This window comes from Scyliorhinus canicula, chromosome 15 (assembly GCF_902713615.1).
Source record: "Scyliorhinus canicula chromosome 15, sScyCan1.1, whole genome shotgun sequence".
Lineage (NCBI taxonomy): Eukaryota > Metazoa > Chordata > Chondrichthyes > Carcharhiniformes > Scyliorhinidae > Scyliorhinus > Scyliorhinus canicula.
The window spans coordinates 145252513-145270383 of NC_052160.1; the positions used below are offsets into that span (position 1 = coordinate 145252513).

General features: G+C 50.2%; 1 protein-coding gene across 3 annotated transcripts in view; it reads left to right on the forward strand.

Moving 5' to 3' along the window:
• LOC119978242 (TBC1 domain family member 30-like) overlaps nt 1-17871 on the forward strand; it is a 130491-nt gene that overhangs the window by 10058 nt on the left and 102562 nt on the right. For 2 of the 3 annotated variants that reach the window (XM_038819716.1, XM_038819715.1), the window contains exon 1: nt 5823-6177. The exons of the other annotated variant lie outside the window; for it this stretch is intronic. In XM_038819716.1, the coding sequence (XP_038675644.1) occupies nt 6012-6177 (166 nt within the window). In that variant the 5' untranslated portion in view covers nt 5823-6011. Of the gene's footprint in view, nt 1-5822; nt 6178-17871 lie in introns of those variants that run through there. 3 annotated transcript variants of the gene reach the window in all.

Sequence of the window (17871 nt, forward strand, 5' to 3'; positions counted from 1 at the left end):
TGGAAGATCCAATTCAAGAGCGAACTATACGATAAATGAAAAAGCCCTGGGGAAAATTGATGTACAGAGAGACCTGGGAGTTCAGGTCCATTGTACCCTGAAGGTGGCTGCGCAGGTCGATAGAGTGGTCAAGAAGGCATACGGCATGCTTTCCTTCATCAGACGGGGTATTGAGTACAAGAGTCGGCAGGTCATGTTACAGTTGTATAAGACTTTGGTTCGGCCACATTTGGAATACTGCGTACAGTTCTGGTCGCCACATTACCAGAAGGATGTGGATGCTTTGGAGAAGGTGCAGAGGAGGTTCACCAGGATGTTGCCTGGTATGGAGGGCGCTAGCTATGAAGAGAGGTTGAGTAGATTAGGATTCGGAGGTTGAGGGGGGAGCTCATTGAGGTCTACAAAATCATGAGAGGTATGGACAGGGTGGATAGCAAGGAGCTTTTCCCCAGAGTGGGGGACTCAATTACCAGGCGTCATGGTTCAAGGTGAGAGGGGGAAAGTTTAAGGGAGGTATGCGTGGAAAGTTCTTTACGCAGAGGGTGGTGGGTGCCTGGAACGCATTGCCGGCGGAGGTGGTAGAGACGGGCACGATAGCATCATTTAAGATGTATCTAGACAGATACATGAATGGGCGGGGAACAGAGGGATACAGATCTTTGGAAATAGATGACAGTTTTAGATAGAAGATCTGGATCGGCGCAGGCTTGGAGGGCTGAAGGGCCTGTTCCTGTGCTATAATTTCTTTGTTCTCTTTGTTCTTTGTCTGTCATTTTCTCAGCCTCCCAGCGTCCCTCCATCCTCATTCCTAACTTTCACTGACAAATTCCAGGAAACATGGAAAACCTGACGTCAGGAATCCCAGTTAAAGCAGTTGCTAATGGCCTTCTGACAAACTTAAATTGGCAACTCGGTGGGGGGGGGGGGGGGTGACCTCACAGGCAGCTGAATACACTGTGCTTAAAATGCAAGTTACCAACTACTGCACGGTGGTTAGCACTGCTGCTTCACAGCTCCAGGGTCCCGGGTTCGATTCCCGGCTTGGGTCACTGTCTGTGCGGAGTCTGCACGTTCTCCCCATATCTGTGTGGGTTTCCTCCGGATGTTCTGGTTTCTTCCCACAAGTCCCAAAAGACGTGCTGTCAGGTGAATTGGACATTCTGAATTCTCCCTCTGTGTTCCCGAACAGGCGTCGGAGTGTGGTGACTAGGGGATTTTCATAGTAACTGCATTGCAGTTTTCATGTCAGGCGACTTGTGACACTAATAAAGATTATTATCAAATCACTGTCAATTTTAACCCTTTTTTAAAAAGTATTTTTATTCAGGTTTTGCACAATTTTTAATAATAAAACAGTAGAAACAATAATAACAAAACAAACTAGGGTGAATATTAACATAGTGTAAAAAGAGAACATACAATAACAATTAAATAGACATTACCCCACGCGACCCAGTCTTCCCCCACCATCCCAATGAAGCACTCACCCCCCCCTACGGGTTGCTGCTGCTGCTGACATTTTAATTCTCCCCGAGAAAGTCGATGAGCGGCTGCCACCTCCGAGAGAACCCTAGCGTAGACCCTCTTAAGGCAAACTTTATTTTCTCGAGGCTGAGAAACCCAGCCATGTCGGTAACCCAAGTCTCTACACTCAGGGGCTTCGAGCCCCTCCACATTAATAAAATCCGTCTCCGGGCTACTAGGGAGGCAAAGGCCAAGACGTCGGCTTCTTTCGCCCCCTGAACTCCCGAGTCTTCTGACACTCCAAAGATCGCTATCTCTGGACTCGGCACCACCCGTGTGTTAAGCACCTTGGACATTGCCCTCGCGAACCCTTGCCAGAACACACTCAGCTCCGGGCATGCCCAAAACATGTGGACATGGTTTGCAGGGCTGCCCTTGCACCTCATACAACTGTCTTCTACCCCAAAAACTTGCTCATTCTCGCTGCCGTCATGTGTGCCCGTTGGACCACCTTAAATTGAATTAGACTGAGTTTGGCGCATGCTGAGGAGGAATTAACCCTGCCCAGGACCTCTGCCCACAGACCCGCTTCCAACTCCTCATCTAGCTCCTCCTCCCACTTGTCCTTGAGCTCCTCCACCGGGGTTTCCTCCGCCTCCTGTAGTTCCTGGTAGATATCCGACACCCTCCCCTCCCCCACCCAGGTGCTGCCATTCAGTCTCTTCTCCTGCCCCTTGGCCTGGATCACAAACAACTCGCTCTTTCCCATGTTCAGTTTGTACCCTGAAAAATTACCAAAATCCCTCAGGATCCGCAGAACCTCCCCCATCCCCTCCACAGGATCCGAAATGTTTGGGAGCAAATCATCCGTGTATAGCGAGACCTGATGTTCCACCCCACCCCCCGAACCAGTCCCCGCCAGTTCCTCGAAGCTCTCAGTGCCAGAGCTAGTGGTTCTATAGCTCGGGCAAATAGTAACGGGGAGAGGGGACAGCCCTGCCTCGTTCCCCGGTGAAGTTTTAAGTACCCCAACCTCAGCCGGTTTGTACATAAACTTGCTACAGGCGCCAGCCTGGTCTTCCTCTATCACCCCTGGGGCGCAATCCTCAATTCTTGTGCCCAGAATCTTAGCTAGCAATTTGGCATCCACATTTAAAAGCGAAATCGGCCTGTATGACCCGTAATGTTCCGGGTCCTTCCTCTCGTTTAAGAATGAGTGAGATCAAGGCCTGTGACATTGTTGGGGGGTAGGTTCCTTTCTCTCTAACCTCATTGAGGGTCCTCATCAGGAGTGGGCTCAATATTTCTGAAAATTTCTTATAGAATTCTACCTGGTAACCGTCCGGCCCCAGGGCTTTACCCGATTGCATGCCCTCTATACCCTTGACAATCTCGTCCAATTCAGTCGGGGCCCCCAGCAGGTCTCTCTTCCACCTTTGGAAACCTCAACTGGTCCAAAAATTGCCTCATCCCTTCTGCTCCCGCCTGGGGCTCCGACTCGTATAGCTTACTATAGAATTCCTTAATGAACTCCGTTCACCCCCCCTGGATCCAATTTTAACCCTTTCAATTAACTCATCCGCTGTCTGGTCTGAACCTCTTAGTGAGATTGAAATGGCCCTGACAGAACCAAGGCCAGTCCAGCTCAGTTGGCTGGATAGCTAGTTTGTGATGCAGAGCCAGGCCAGCTATCCCCGGACCGGCTGAGGTTATTCATGAAGGCCCCGCCTTCTCAACCTCGCCCCTCGTCTGAGGTGACCCTCAGGTTAAATCACCACCAGTCAGCTCTCCCCCCCTCAAAGGGGAAAGCAGCCTCTGGTCATCTGGGACTGTGGTGACTTTTTACAGAACACAAAATCAAAGAAGTTCTGGTAAAACGCTGGCTAAATTGTGTCCTAACACGTTAGGAGGGATGTCAATGCCTTGGAGAGACTGCAGAAGAGATTTCCCAGAATGGTGTCAGTGACGAGGGACTTCAGTGACCTGGACTTGTTCTCCTTCAGGCCGAGAAGGTGAAGAGGATATTTGGCTGAGGTGTTCGGAATCAGGAACCAGTCTGATAGAGTAAATCAGGGAAACTGTTTCCAGGTGTCAGGAAGGTCCGTACTCAGAGGGCTGTAGATTTATCTAGGTTGGCAAAAGAAGGTGGGGAAAGTTTTCATACAGAGTGAGTATTTGTGATCTGGAATAGACTGACTGAGAGGATGGTGGAAGCAGATTCAAGATGAACTGGCAAAGAGAATAAATATTTGAGGGAAAACAATGGGGAAAGTGCGAGGGAGAGGACCCAAAGCTCAAGCAAAGAGCCACCAGAGGAACGATGGGCTGAATGGCCTTGTTCTGTACAGTCTGATACTCCAGGGACTGAGACACATCAGCTTCATTGTCTTTGTCCAAACTACAGATTTTCTATGGTGTAAATACGAAAAGCATAATCCGATACAACAATCCAGTATGTGAACAATCTTCACCAATTGATGACTATCCCTCACCCGAGAGTTTCCCTCCCACTTTGTTCCCTGTTCACCTTGTTTGCAGTTCCGGTGGTCGGTTTGTAAATTTTCCTGAATACAATTCTTATTCTCCATGAAAACCAGAGAATGAAATGGGAGGGAGAGAGTGAGTGCGTGAGTGAGGGAGTGAGTGAGAGGGAGGGAGGGAGGGTGGGAGTGAGAGAGGGAGTAAGGGAGTGAGGGAGAAAGGAGGTGAATGAGGGAGAGAGAGGGTGAGTGAGTGTGAATGATAAAGGAAGTGAGTGAGGGAGGGGAGGGAGGGAGGGAGTGAGGGGGAGAGGGAGGGGAGGGGGTGAGGGGGAGGGAGGGGTGAGTGAGTGAGGGGGTAGATGAGGGAAGGATGGGATGAGTGAGTGAGTGGTGAGTGAGGGAGGGAGGGGGTAAGTTAGTGAGTGAGGGAGGGAGGGAGGGGGTGGGTGAGCGGGAGAGGGAGGGAGGGGGTGAGGGGAAGGAGTGAGGGAGGGGTGAGTGAGTGAGGGGGTAGGTGAGGGAAGGATGGGATGAAGGAGTGAGTGGTGAGTGAGGGAGGGAGGGGGTAAGTTAGAGTGAGGGAGGGGGCAGGTGAGGGAGGGGGTGTGAGTGAGGGAGGGGGTGAGTGAGTGAGGAAGGGGGTGAGTGAGGGAGTGAGTGAGGGAGGGAGGGGGAGGGAGTGAGGGAGGGGGTGAGTGAGTGAGGGGAGTGAGTGAGGGAGGGGGTGAGTGAGTGAGGGGGTGAGTGAGTGAGGGAGGGGGTGAGTGAATGAGGAAGGGGGTGAGTGAGGGAGGGGTTGAGTGAGTGAGGGAGGGGGTGAGTGAGTGAGGAAGGGGGTGAGTGAGGGAGTGAGTGGGTGAGGGAGGGGGTGAGTGAGTGAGCGGTGAGTGAGAGTGAGTGAGTGGTGAGGGAGGGAGGGGCAGGGAGTGGGGAAGGGGGGTGAGTGAGGGAGGGGGTGTGAGTGAGGGAGTGAGTGGGTGAGGGAGGGGGTGAGTGAGGGAGGCGGTGAGTGAGGGGGGTGAGTGAGTGAGGGAGGGGGTGAGTGAGTGAGGAAGGGGGTGAGTGAGGGAGTGAGTGGGTGAGGGAGGGGGTGAGTGAGTGAGTGGTGAGTGAGAGTGAGTGAGTGGTGAGGGAGGGAGGGGCAGGGAGTGGGGAAGGGGGGTGAGTGAGGGAGGGGGTGTGAGTGAGGGAGGGGGTGAGGGAGGGGGTGAGTGAGGGAGGGGGTGAGTGAGGGAGGCGGTGAGTGAGGGGGGTGAGTGAGTGAGGGAGGGGGTGAGTGAGTGAGGAAGGGGGTGAGTGAGGGAGTGAGTGGGTGAGGGAGGGGGAGAGAGGGGGAGGGAGCGGGGCTATTGCATTAACCTCAGTAACTGGACACATACAGAGGGTGATTTCTGTTCCTTTGTACAGTCCCAGCCCGGCTGGGTTCCTGCTGCCTCGCACTGAATTCCAACCCAGAGCTTCAATCTCTAATCGGGAATATTTCCCAGTTTGAGGATGTCCTAAATTTGGGCATTTAAATCCTGCCAGGATTTGGGGAAGTGACCAAACCCCTTTTGATTTCTACCATTGGAATGATTTGCAGGCAGTCTGTGTGAAATCTGCATTGATGTGTCCCAGTATAAACCCCAGCAGCACCTTCCCCAGTCTCAGGACAGATCTATTGGAGTTTGCACATTATCCAGGCAGAGATTGTGCTGATCTGACTGGGGCAGACTGGCCAATTGCAGCAGCAACAATAATGTCCAGGGCGGGAGCAGAATGAGAAATCTTTCTTGTGAATGTGACCAGTCACAGCTCAATGTGTCAGGAACATCTCCCCAAGAGAGGGTGATGTCATGTCTCCAAAGTTGGTCATGGGGGGGGGGGGGGGGGGGGTTATTCATTGCTGCTCTATTCCTCTGCTGCAGCACCATTTTCCACTATTGCTGCTTTTCTGCCTCTCCAGCTCCGGGGAAGAACCTGCGCCTGTGGGTGGAGGAGGAACGCAGACATTGAGACTGAGCGGAATCGGCGACATTCTCATTTATTTTACACTCCGCTTGTGTTCCTGCAAATTGCTTCTGCATGAACCAATATCCAATCCCTGGAGTAAATCTGAATGCAGGCAGGAATGCAGGAAGGTGCTTTGGGAAAAGGAACGGCAGCCTGGGCAGTGTGCTCAGCAATGTTCTCCACAAGAGAAAATGCATCTCGCGGACTGCACCTCGTCTACTCTGCACCTTCCAACCAGGTACAGTCACTGGCAGCAGTATGGTTATTGTACAGGTACAGTCCCAGCTCCATTCACTGGCAGCAGTATGGTTATTGTACAGGTACAGTCCCTGCTCCATTCACTGGCAGCAGTATGGTTATTGTACAGGTACAGTCCCTGCTCCATTCACTGGCAGCAGTATGGTTATTGTACAGGTACAGTCCCTGCTCCATTCACTGGCAGCAGTATGGTTATTGTACAGGTACAGTCCCTGCTCCATTCACTGGCAGCAGTATGGTTATTGTACAGGTACAGTCCCAGCTCCATTCACTGGCAACAGTATGGTTATTGTACAGGTACAGTCCCTGCTCCATTCACTGGCAGCAGTATGGTCATTGTACAGGTACAGTCCCTGCTCCATTCACTGGCAACAGTATGGTTATTGTACAGGTACAGTCCCTGCTCCATTCACTGGCAACAATATGGTTATTGTACAGGTACAGTCCCTGCTCCATTCACTGGCAGCAGTATGGTTATTGTACAGGTACAGTCCCTGCTCCATTCACTGGCAGCAGTATGGTTATTGTGACTTGTCACTGACCCCCTTGCCTGCTCTGAATGTTTGAGTCCGCCGACTACGTGACCCGAGATAAAATACAATCTGCAGAAACCTCCTTTATTGTGTCCAGGATCGATATTGATGCTAATAATTACCTAATTAATCTTTCCACAATATTCTCTCCAAGGACGTTGATGTTGTGTGAATTTCAGAGTAAGCAGATATTGTACCTCTTTTGGTCGTTAACTGTGTCAATGTTGGAATAAATTATTTTACTTTGTTCCTCTCCCCATTTCTCCTTTAAGGATATATATACCTTACCACACCCCTCCCCTCCAAAAGGTGAGACAATCCATTTCACAGACACCTTTTACCGATCTTCAGAATTGCTGAGGGTGGGAAGATCAGATCTTCAGTTTCTGGTTTTTAGCCAGTGCAGGAAAATTGCCTGAGAAATTTCTAATGATGCTGCCAAGCTTGGCACAGCCTCGATTGTCCGGCTCAGGCTCGATGCCGATGGACTGCAAAGTAGGAATGTAAGTTACTAAAATTGAACTTAGCTGAGACTTTAGCTTGAGCTCCAGTGGATTGTATGGAGGTCAGGAGCATGCGAAAAATGAAAATGAAAATCGCTTATTGTCACGAGTAGGCTTCAATGAAGTTACTGTGAAAAGCCCCTAGTCGCCACATTCCAGCGCCTGTCCAGGGAGGCTGGTACGGGAATCGAACCGTGCTGCTGGCTTGCTGGGTAAACCAGCGATTTAGCCTAGTGAGCTAAACCAGCCCCTTGTCTATGGCATGTCTATTCCATTGTAGTTATTAGTGTGCCCAGAATGTCACAGCTGAAGTATCTCAATAGGTTTTTGCCATTGCTGCAGTAACACAGTCTGGGACCAATCAAGACCAAGGCAGTGGATAACGGTGGCATAATGATCTCACAAACACCTGAAGCCCCTGACAAGGTGAGCTGTGATCTGCACAACCTGCAGCTTCCTAGCTCCACAATGTCTACACCGAATATCTGCCTCTTTACTCCATCCAGGAGCTTGGATTGAGAGACACCTGCTGACAAAAAGCACTAAAACAGGGGCTGGAAAGTGTCTTTATATTTTCTCTATATTGCCTTGATTCCTCTGGCAAAGCAGGTCCATGGAAAGGGATCACACCGCTCTTGTCAGCTTGCATCCAGTGGGTCACTTTTTGTGGGGACCATGAATTGGATTCAATTTGGATTCGAATTGTTTCTTGGAACAAGCAAGTAGCTGGATTAAGGGTTTTCTCCGTCCATTCTGCACATTGACTTTCTCTGACAAAGGAATAAAATGAAAACAAAAATCTGAAGTCATCAAACTGATCCTGATAGCATCGCTAATAACCTCAGCAAAGTCATGTTTATATTTACGGTATCTATTTATATTCATTTACATACTTCAGCGCATCATAGTTAAAAATGATTTTGTTATTTTCACTTTGATCTTCAGCAATGACCACACTAGGAAAGTCATTGGGTTGTTCCTGTTCCAGATTCACAGCAGTCAGCCTGACACCAAAAGCTTTTCATTTGTGATGCTCCAGTACCTGGGATGAAAAGTTGGCAGTACCCAGGGGTTTACTTGCTGTGTCTGGGTTAACATGAAAATCTCCCTCTCAAGATGCCAGAACTAGAATCTCCCTCCTGATTGTTCTGTCTTGCTACCTGCTGTTATGTCTGTCTCTTTCTTATTAATACTGGCACAGATGTTCTGAAGCTCACAGCTTCTTCTGAACAGTCTCCACAATGTGCTGGAATCGAAAGCTTTAGAACACACAATATCGTAATCGGATTGGATTTATTGTCACGTGTATCGAGGTACAGTGAAAAGTATTGTTCTGTGTACAGTCCAGGGAGATCATTCCATACATGAAAAAATATAGGACGTATGATAAATACACAACGTAAATACATAGACACAGGCATCCGGTGAAGCATACGGAGTGTAGTACTGATGAGTAGGGAAGGTGTGTGGAGAGATCAGTTCAGTCCACAAGGTCAGTCAGGATTCCAGTAACAGCAGGGAAGAAGCTGTTTCTTTATCAGTTGAATAACAGAACTTTTACATTCCTCACATAATTAATTGCTGAGTTATGTATCCAATCCACTTGTATTTGACTCATAAGATGGGCTGAATGGCCTCCCTCTGTGCTATAACCATTCTCTGATTTAACGCACATTAAAAGCGAGGCTGACTGCCAAGCTATTTTCCCTCTGTGACCATTAACGAGAACAGATCAGTCCTTAGCTGTGTCTTGCCAGTCACATTAAATATTACAAACAATAAAAGTGATTTGTTTGCTAATAATATATCCTTAATTCATTTGGTGTTAGAGTATTGCATGTTGCAGTTTCCTAGTTACAATTTGTGTTGCTGACATAACAGATTCGGAGCAGTTTATTCGGAAGGGGAGAGAAACACCGATTGCGACTTTGTCCCTGAGGAAATGGTCTCTGTTGTGGGGCAGCAAGTAACCAATCTGGAACAGATAGGATCAGTGTTATGAAGTTCTAAGTTACGCTCAGAATCCAATGTTGGAGTTTTACAAAAGTTAAAGGAAAAAGAGCAGAATTAAGCTGTGATTATTGACTTTTGGTGTTAAATTAATAATGATATTTTCGCACAATTCATTTTGGTGTTGAGCTGAATCAGAATGGTGCAGAGCATGGTGACCTAGTGCTTAGCATTGCTGCCTCTCGGCACCGAGGTCCCGGGTTCGATCCCGGCTCTGGGTCACTGTCCGTGTGGAGTTTGCACATTCTCCCCGTGTCTGCGTGGGTTTCGCCCCCACAACCCAATGATGTGCAGGGTCGGTGAATTGGAAAAAGTTAATTTAAAAAAAGAATGGTGCAGTGCGGAGCAGCAGGATGGAAATGGGGATCTGAGGGAGAGAGAAACAAAGAATCAAAATGATACACATTCTCTAATTGCAGTTAGGTAATCATCAAGATGCATCATTTGGAGTTAAGTTGCAACAAAGATAATTGATACAGATCCAGACTAGACAACTGAATTTATAAAAGGTTAATCAATTTTTCATAGTGAAATATTTACAACAACTTGCATTATGAGGTAAAAACAGAACTGAGAAGTCACCAACCTGAAATATTCTCGATTTCTCGCACCACAGATGCTGCTTGAACTGCTGAACGTTTCCGGCATTTTCTATTTTAATTTAAAATTTCCAGCATTCACAGTATTTTGCTTTTGTTGCACAGTATCAGGGTTGTACAGATGATGCCCAAGCTTAACACCCCAGTTTAGAACATAGAACATAGAACGATACAGCGCAGTACAGGCCCTTCGGCCCTCGATGTTGCACCGACATTGAAAAAAACTTTTAAATGCCCTTTGATCTTGAGTTACAAAGAAAGTTCACGTTTCATTCTGTATTTTGTGGACCAGAAGTAAATAATTGAAATGTTATTCGCTCCGGTGATAAAAGAGTTTGACAGCACAGAGTACATGACAATAATGGGCTATCATTTTCTGTCACAATCATGCTGGGGGCTAATGATGCTTTCTGTTATTTCTGTGCAAATCCAGGAGTTGGCAGACGCATGGTTAAATGTGGGAATTCAGAGGTTACTCTCGCTTTTAGCTTTATGAAAATAGCATCTGTCTCATCATTGATATTGATTAGCGTCAAATTGCTGTATTTAACCTATGGATAAAATTGTGGCCTCACAGTCCTTCATGGTTTTATTGTTAGAGATTATAAAATTGTTCCTTTTTCTCTCTCTTTATTGTTCTTTCTGTTACTGAGTTGACATTGAATTCACCCTCACAAATGTACACTTTCCTTCTTGGCCCTTTGTGCTGTTATTTTCACAATCTCTCAATCTGATTGGTTAAAGAGTTTTCCCGATTCACTCAGACTTCACGGCCGGGATTGCGTTCGGCTGTTGGCCGGAGAATCCACGTTGACGCAGAAATTGGGGATGGTGCCTCTTTTGCGATGCTCCACCGCCTCCAAAACGGCGACGTTAGGAGTGCGCCGCACGCCGTGTTGACAGTCTCAGGACGTTACCTGAGGCCCTCCCACGATGCTCCGCCCCTGATGGGCCGAGTTCCCAATGGCATTGGTCACTCACGGTATTTATTTTTGGGAATGCAGCATGGCGACTGCCACAGTCGGGGGGGGAGCCAATCCGCAGGCGGGGGGGCTTTAGCGGGTGCTGGGGGCACAGGTGGGGGGTAGTCCAGGGGTGGCGAGCCTGGCCAAAGGAGGTCGCTATTTGGTAGGCCGGGTCCGTGCGTGGCTGGCGCCATGTTGCACGGCGCAGCCATGGACCCGGCAATTCTCCGCCATGGACCCGGCAATTCTCCGCCATGGACCCGGCAATTCTCCGGCCATGGATCCCGGCAATTCTCCGGCCATGGACCCGGCAATTCTCCGGCCATGGACCCGGCAATTCTCCGGCCATGGACCCGGCAATTCTCCGGCCATGAACCCGGCAATTCTCCGCCATGGACCCGGCAATTCTCCGGCCATGGACCCGGCAATTCTCTGCCATGGACCCGGCAATTCTCCGGCCATGGACCCGGCAATTCTCCGGCCATGGACCCGGCAATTCTCCGGCCATGGACCCGGCAATTCTCCGGCCATGGACCCGGCAATTCTCCGCCATGGACCCGGCAATTCTCCGGCCATGGACCCGGCAATTCTCCGGCCATGGACCCGGCAATTCTCCGGCCATGGACCCGGCAATTCTCCGGCCATGGACCCGGCAATTCTCCGGCCATGGACCCGGCAATTCTCCGGCCATGGACCCGGCAATTCTCCGCCATGGACCCAGCAATTCTCCGGCCATGGACCCGGCAATTCTCCGGCTGTATCCACAGCTAGAGCTGGGGGCTCTACACCACGTGCCTGCTGGCCCCCCACCAGACGGAGGATTGGTAGCAATTTTGCGCCATTGTTTCGGCCGTAAAACGCCACCGTTCCCACGCCAGCGTCAGAATCAGAGAATCCAGCCCCAGGTCTCTCTCGGGTTCCTTTAACAATAATAATCTTTATCAATGTCACAAGTAGGCTTACGTTAACACTGCAATGAAGTTACTGTGAAAATCCCCTAGTCGCCACATTCCGGCGCCTGTTCGGGTACACCAAGGGAGAATTCAGAATGTCCAATTCACCTAACAGCAAGTCATTCGGGACTTGCGGGAGAAAACAGGAGCACCCGGAGGAAATCCACGCAGACACAGGGAGAACGTGCAGACTCCACATAGACAGTGACCCAAGCCGAGAATCGCACCTGGAACCCTGTGAAGCAACAGTGCTAACCACTATGATATTGTGGCATCATAAGTTCATATTCTCAGCTACTTGGATCGCAAAGAAGCAACTCGGTTACATAATCAAGGACAAGTCTAGCCAATGGTGGATGCTGTACCCCAGCCTGTGGCAGCAAGTGATGCCTCACTAGCTGAGACAGTCCCTCTTTGGGGGCAGGATCCCCACTTGCCAGAGCAATTAATGGCAGGATTTTCATTCCTTAATCTGAACCATGCTCCACATTGGTGATCCCATGCTGTTATAAAAGGAAGTGCCAATTACAATTACTGGCCCAATGGCTCATTTTCTGTCCAATTAGGAGAGGGAAATGGACAAGGTGAGCAGCCATGGTTACGGACCCTTTGGAATGGCGGGAAGCAGTGATGGATCAAGCATCCGTGGAAGGGTGGTCCCACCATTTTGGATTTGTTTGCGATGCCTCGTCTTGAACTTGCAGGATTAAAGAGCAGGTAGTGCATGAGAGTGTGGGCGGGGGGGGGGGGGGTGTTTATATTAGTGGCAGGTTGCCACAACTCAGTATATTGGCATACATGGTGGAGGAGGGGCCTCAATATTGTCACGGTGGCTCCTCACCAAGAAGTCAGCAATGGTGAAATGGGGGTCCAGCTAAGAGAGGGTGATGAAAGAATCTGAACCATCTCCAGACAATGGGGTTGGACCTCCCTCCTCTGTTTATTTGGTTATTTTCTGGGGAGCCATGTTATGAGGAGTGTAGCATGCCGCCATCTTGCAAGAAACCCTTGAGGGAGTGTGCTGGAGGAGGCCCAATCCATTTCTACTAACCACACCTCCCCTGGGCTGGTCAAGGCACCTACACCACTTCTTTCTGTAAGAGTCTGATGGACTCATCTATGTTGGCCGCTGGGAGCATTTTCCACCATTTTTGGGTTGGACATATGTGTCATCAGCCACCAGTCTGGAGTCAAAGGCTTCGGACATTCCTTCTACCCCCAGTTTGCCACACTAGTCTCTACAGTGAATTCTCCCAACACAAATAGCCCATTTCTTGCACATTACTCTCAGTGAGCAATCTACACAATGGCTGTTAATGCCATGTCAGTTACATTGTTAAGATTTGTAAATGTCAGGCCAATTTGGTTGTTATGGTTGGGAGAAACAGGTAACGGGTGTTCTATGACTTTGAGCACATCGGGGATAGGCGGGACACTGGGTTGTGTGGGAGGGACTGAACAAGTCAATTAACTCGCTCAATGAATGAAAGCTCTTTGTCTTGATTTTGACTTCACCAGCAGGCTTGGATCCTATTAATTTTTTTTAAAATAAAAATTTAGATTACCCAATTAATGTTTTCCAATTAATTCCAATACAATTCCAATGCAATTTAGCGTGGCCAATCCACCTACACTGCACATCTTTGGGTTGTGGGGGCGAAACGCATGCAAACACGGGGAGAATGTGCAAACTCCACACGGACAGTGACCCAGAGCCAGGATTGAACCTGGGACCTCGGCGCCGTGGTTGGATCCTATTAATAATGTCCACTGCAAGGTGGGAAGCATGGTGGCGCAGTGGTTAGCACTGCTGCCTCATGGCGCCAAGGACCCGGGATCGATCACAGCCCCGGGTCACTGTCAGCGTGGAGTTTGCACATTTGCCCGTGTCTGCGCGAGTCTCACCCCTACAACCCAAACCGATGTGGGGTTAGGTGGATTGGCCACGTTAAATTTCCCCTTAATTGGAAAAAAGAAAAATTGGGTACTCTAAATTTTAGAAAAAATAATGTCCCCTGCGTTACAATACATGAAGTGCCCTCTGACCCTTCCACCTTTTATTCCTGGTTACGAGTCGTTTGCGGTTCTATGATTGGCTCAGTGTGATTGCGCCTTCTCCCCAATGGATTAATTTGTGATTATTTCTCATGCTTCCTGTTCAGGATTTGATTCTGTGTTCTCAATTGGCTCGTTTACATTCACAATTGACAAGCCACCACTTTGAGGTGGTTCCTGCTGATGACTATACAATGATGCCACCAAAACCGATGGGAGGCAGGACCATGTTGGGAAGCTGGCGCGCTGCCCAGTGATTAGACTTTGCCAGCACATTCACTTCCATTCCTGCCTCCTCCACCTCCCTATGAAAATGTAGCCCTTCGTGTTTGAAAGTAATCACCATGAGCTGTAATTGTTGTTTCCGGTAATGTTGCCGTTCCTGAAACTCCCTTTCCCGCCTGGATCTGCAGACAATCTCAAATCTCATTTGCGATTTTGCTGTACACATAATGTGCTCAGATTCGGCTGGGAAAGTCTGGGCAACTTTCAATTGTAGAATCGCTTTGTACCTCGAATAGAGAGAAGACTTCGCTCTCTGTAAATTTTTCCTGTTGATTTCACTAGTCAACCTCTTATGCCAAAACCTTCAATAATAATAGCTGCCCAGGGAACGTAAAAATATCAATTGCATCAGGTCTTTTATTTATTAAAATGCTTACGGATTATCAGGACAGGGTGACATATTTGGCATTAATTCCTTCTGAGTAACAAATTTGTGGTGCAGCCTAACATCAAAAGCTTGGCAGGTTTAACAGTGAATATGCTGAGCTCTGATTTCTGTAAGGATCAGTGTAAAGTTATCAAGTATCCCAGCAGCTGAACACTCCAGAAGATAATGCTGGCGAAGGATAGGCAGTTCCTGGACTGTTGGCAAACAGATTTAACTGGCTGGATTCTGCCTGCGCGACCCGTCGCTGGCAATGGGAGCGGGATACTCCGAGCCTCTGCACCGAAATCGCGATTGGCGTGGGGGCGGAGAATGGACGTCAAACCCCAAATCCAGTCCGCTCCGGCCCCCGAAGAATTGCCAAGAATCGCGCGCGCGCGGTCAACTCGGTGCGGGTCGGGGGCTATTGACAGAGGCCCCTCACGGTGATTCTCTGATGTAAACTGGCTGCGTTCCCAATAGCGTGGTTCTAACCATGTTTTGCTTGTGGGGAACGGCCAGTGGCAGCTACAGAACAAGTCCGCAGCCACCCTGGTGGGGCGTGGTGGGGGGGGGGCTCACAGATGGCCAAGATATCGATTGGGGGCCACCGATCCGCGTGCATGCACAATTTCAGGGTGGGGGCCTATCTATTTGGTGCCAGTCCGCGGTGTAGGTCCGTCATGTCACGCGGGGCCGTCGACGCAGGTCACCCCCGTGCACATATGCGAACCCCCGACCGGAAACGCAGGGCCCCCTATCGGCGGCCGGAGCTGCGAGGAGCACGGGCCCTGCCAGCCCTCTCCAGGTAGGAGAATTGCTCTGGACTTTCTTCAGGGAAGCCCAGAGTGATCCGCCTGCGGTTTGACGCTGACGTGGGGACATAGACCATTATTGGAGAATCCCGCCCAGGGTCTCCTATCGTGGGGAAGCCCCACACCGTCGGGAAACCCCTGGGCGCTAGCAAGACGGAGAATCACGCTGGTGGAGAATCCCGCCCAATGTGTTTATTCCAACCCTTGGATTCTTAAATCTTTCATGGCTTATATAATATTTTAGCTGTTTGAGGTCAGTTTGAAGTTAATATTTGGTTTGAGATCACTGTCACCTTATTGCTCTTTATGTTTGGCATCTTGCCACAAAATTACAAAATAAATAAATAACCTTTATTGTCACAAGTAGGCTGACATTAACACTGCAATGAAGATGGGCAGCACGGTGGCGCAGTGGTTAGCACAACCGCCTCACGGCGCTGAGGTCCCAGGTTCGATCCCGGCTCTGGGTCACTGTCCGTGTGGAGTTTGCACATTCTCCCCGTGTCTGCGTGGGTTTCGCCCCCACAACCCAAAGATGTGCAGGGTAGGAGGATTGGCCACGCTAAATTGCCCCTTAATTGGAAAAATGATTGGGTACACTAAATTTATAAAAAAAAAAACACTGCAATGAAGTTACTGGGAAAAGTCCCTAGTCGCCACATTCCAGCACCTGTTCAGGTACGCAGAGGGAGAATTCAGCTGGTACGGGAATTGAACCTATGCTGCTGGCCTTCCTCTGCATCACAAACCAGCTGTCTAATATCATAAAGTCTGGAATGTAAATAATTAGTGAAATCTTGAAGCAAAACAGCATCAGTGTCTGAAGAAAACATTGCTGGGGGAAAATGTTGATCATTTTATTTAACCATTCATTTCTGTTAAATTCAAAGAGGAAAATGAGATGAATCCAGTTTTTCTTCCAGTCAAGTCTGGGTGTCAGGGTATCAGGGTGTGAGTCTGGGTGTGTCAGGGTGTGAGTCTGGGTGTCAGGGTGTGAGTCTGGGTGTGTCTGGGTGTCAGGATGAGTCTGGGTGTGTCAGGGTGTGAGTCTGGGTGTGTCTGGGTGTCAGGGTGTGAGTCTGGGTGAGTCTGGGTGTCAGGGTGTGAGTCTGGGTGTCGGGTTGTGAGTCTGGGTGTGTCTGGGTGAGTCTGGGTGTCGGGGTGTGAGTCTGGGTGTGAGTCTGGGTGTGTCTGGGTGAGTCTGGGTGTGTCAGGGTGTCAGGGTGTGAGTCTGGGTGTCAGGGTGTGTCAGGGTGTGAGTCTGGGTGTGTCAGGGTATCAGGGTGTGAGTCTGGGTGTCAGGGTGTGAGTCTGGGTGGGTCAGGGTGTGAGTCTGGGTGTGTCAGGGTGTCAGGGTGTGAGTCTGGGTGTCAGGGTGAGTCTGGGTGTGTCAGCGTGTGAGTCTGGGTGTCAGGGTGAGTCTGGGTGAGTCTGGGTGTCAGGGTGAGTCTGGGTGTCAGGGTGAGTCTGGGTGTCAGGGTGAGTCTGGGTGTGTCTGGGTGAGTCTGGGTGTGTCTGGGTGAGTCTGAGTGTGTCAGGGTGAGTCTGGGTGTGTCTGGGTGAGTCTGGGTGTGTCTGGGTGAGTCTGGGTGTGTCAGGGTGTGAGTCTGGGTGTGTCTGGGTGTCAGGGTGTGTCAGGGTGTGAGTCTGGGTGTCAGGGTGTCTGGGTGTGTCTGGGTCTCGGGGTGTGAGTCTGGGTGTCAGGGTGAGCCTGGGTGTGTCAGGGTGTCTGGGTGAGTCTGGGTGTCAGGGTGTCTGGGTGAGTCTGGGTGTCAGGGTGTGTCTGGGTGAGTCTGGGTGTGTCTGGGTGTTGGGGTGTGAGTCTGGGTGAGTCTGGGTGTGTCTGGGTGTTGGGGTGTGAGTCTGGGTGAGTCTGGGTGTCAGGGTGTGAGTCTGGGTGTCTGGGTGAGTCTGGGTGTGCCTGGGTGTTGGGGTGTGAGTCTGGGTGAGTCTGGGTGAGTCTGGGTGTGTCTGGGTGTCAGGGTGAGTCTGGGTGAGTCTGGGTGAGTCTGGGTGTGTCTGGGTGTGTCTGGGTGAGTCTGGGTGTGTCAGGGTGAGTCTGGGTGAGTCTGGGTGAGTCTGGGTGTGTCTGGGTGTCAGGGTGAGTCTGGGTGTCAGGGTGTGAGTCTGGGTGTGTCTGGGTGAGTCTGGGTGTCAGGGTGTGAGTCTGGGTGTCAGGGTGTGAGTCTGGGTGTGTCTGGGTGAGTCTGGGTGTCAGGGTGTGAGTCTGGGTGTCAGGGTGTGTCAGGGTGTGAGTCTGGGTGTCTGGGTGAGTCTGGGTGTGTCTGGGTCTCGGGGTGTGAGTCTGGGTGTCAGGGTGAGCCTGGGTGTCAGGGTGTGAGTCTGGGTGTGTCTGGGTGAGTCTGGGTGTCAGGGTGTGAGTCTGGGTGTCAGGGTGTGAGTCTGGGTGTGTCTGGGTGAGTCTGGGTGTCAGGGTGTGAGTCTGGGTGTCAGGGTGTGTCAGGGTGTGAGTCTGGGTGTCTGGGTGAGTCTGGGTGTGTCTGGGTCTCGGGGTGTGAGTCTGGGTGTCAGGGTGAGCCTGGGTGTGTCAGGGTGTCTGGGTGAGTCTGGGTGTCAGGGTGTCAGGGTGTC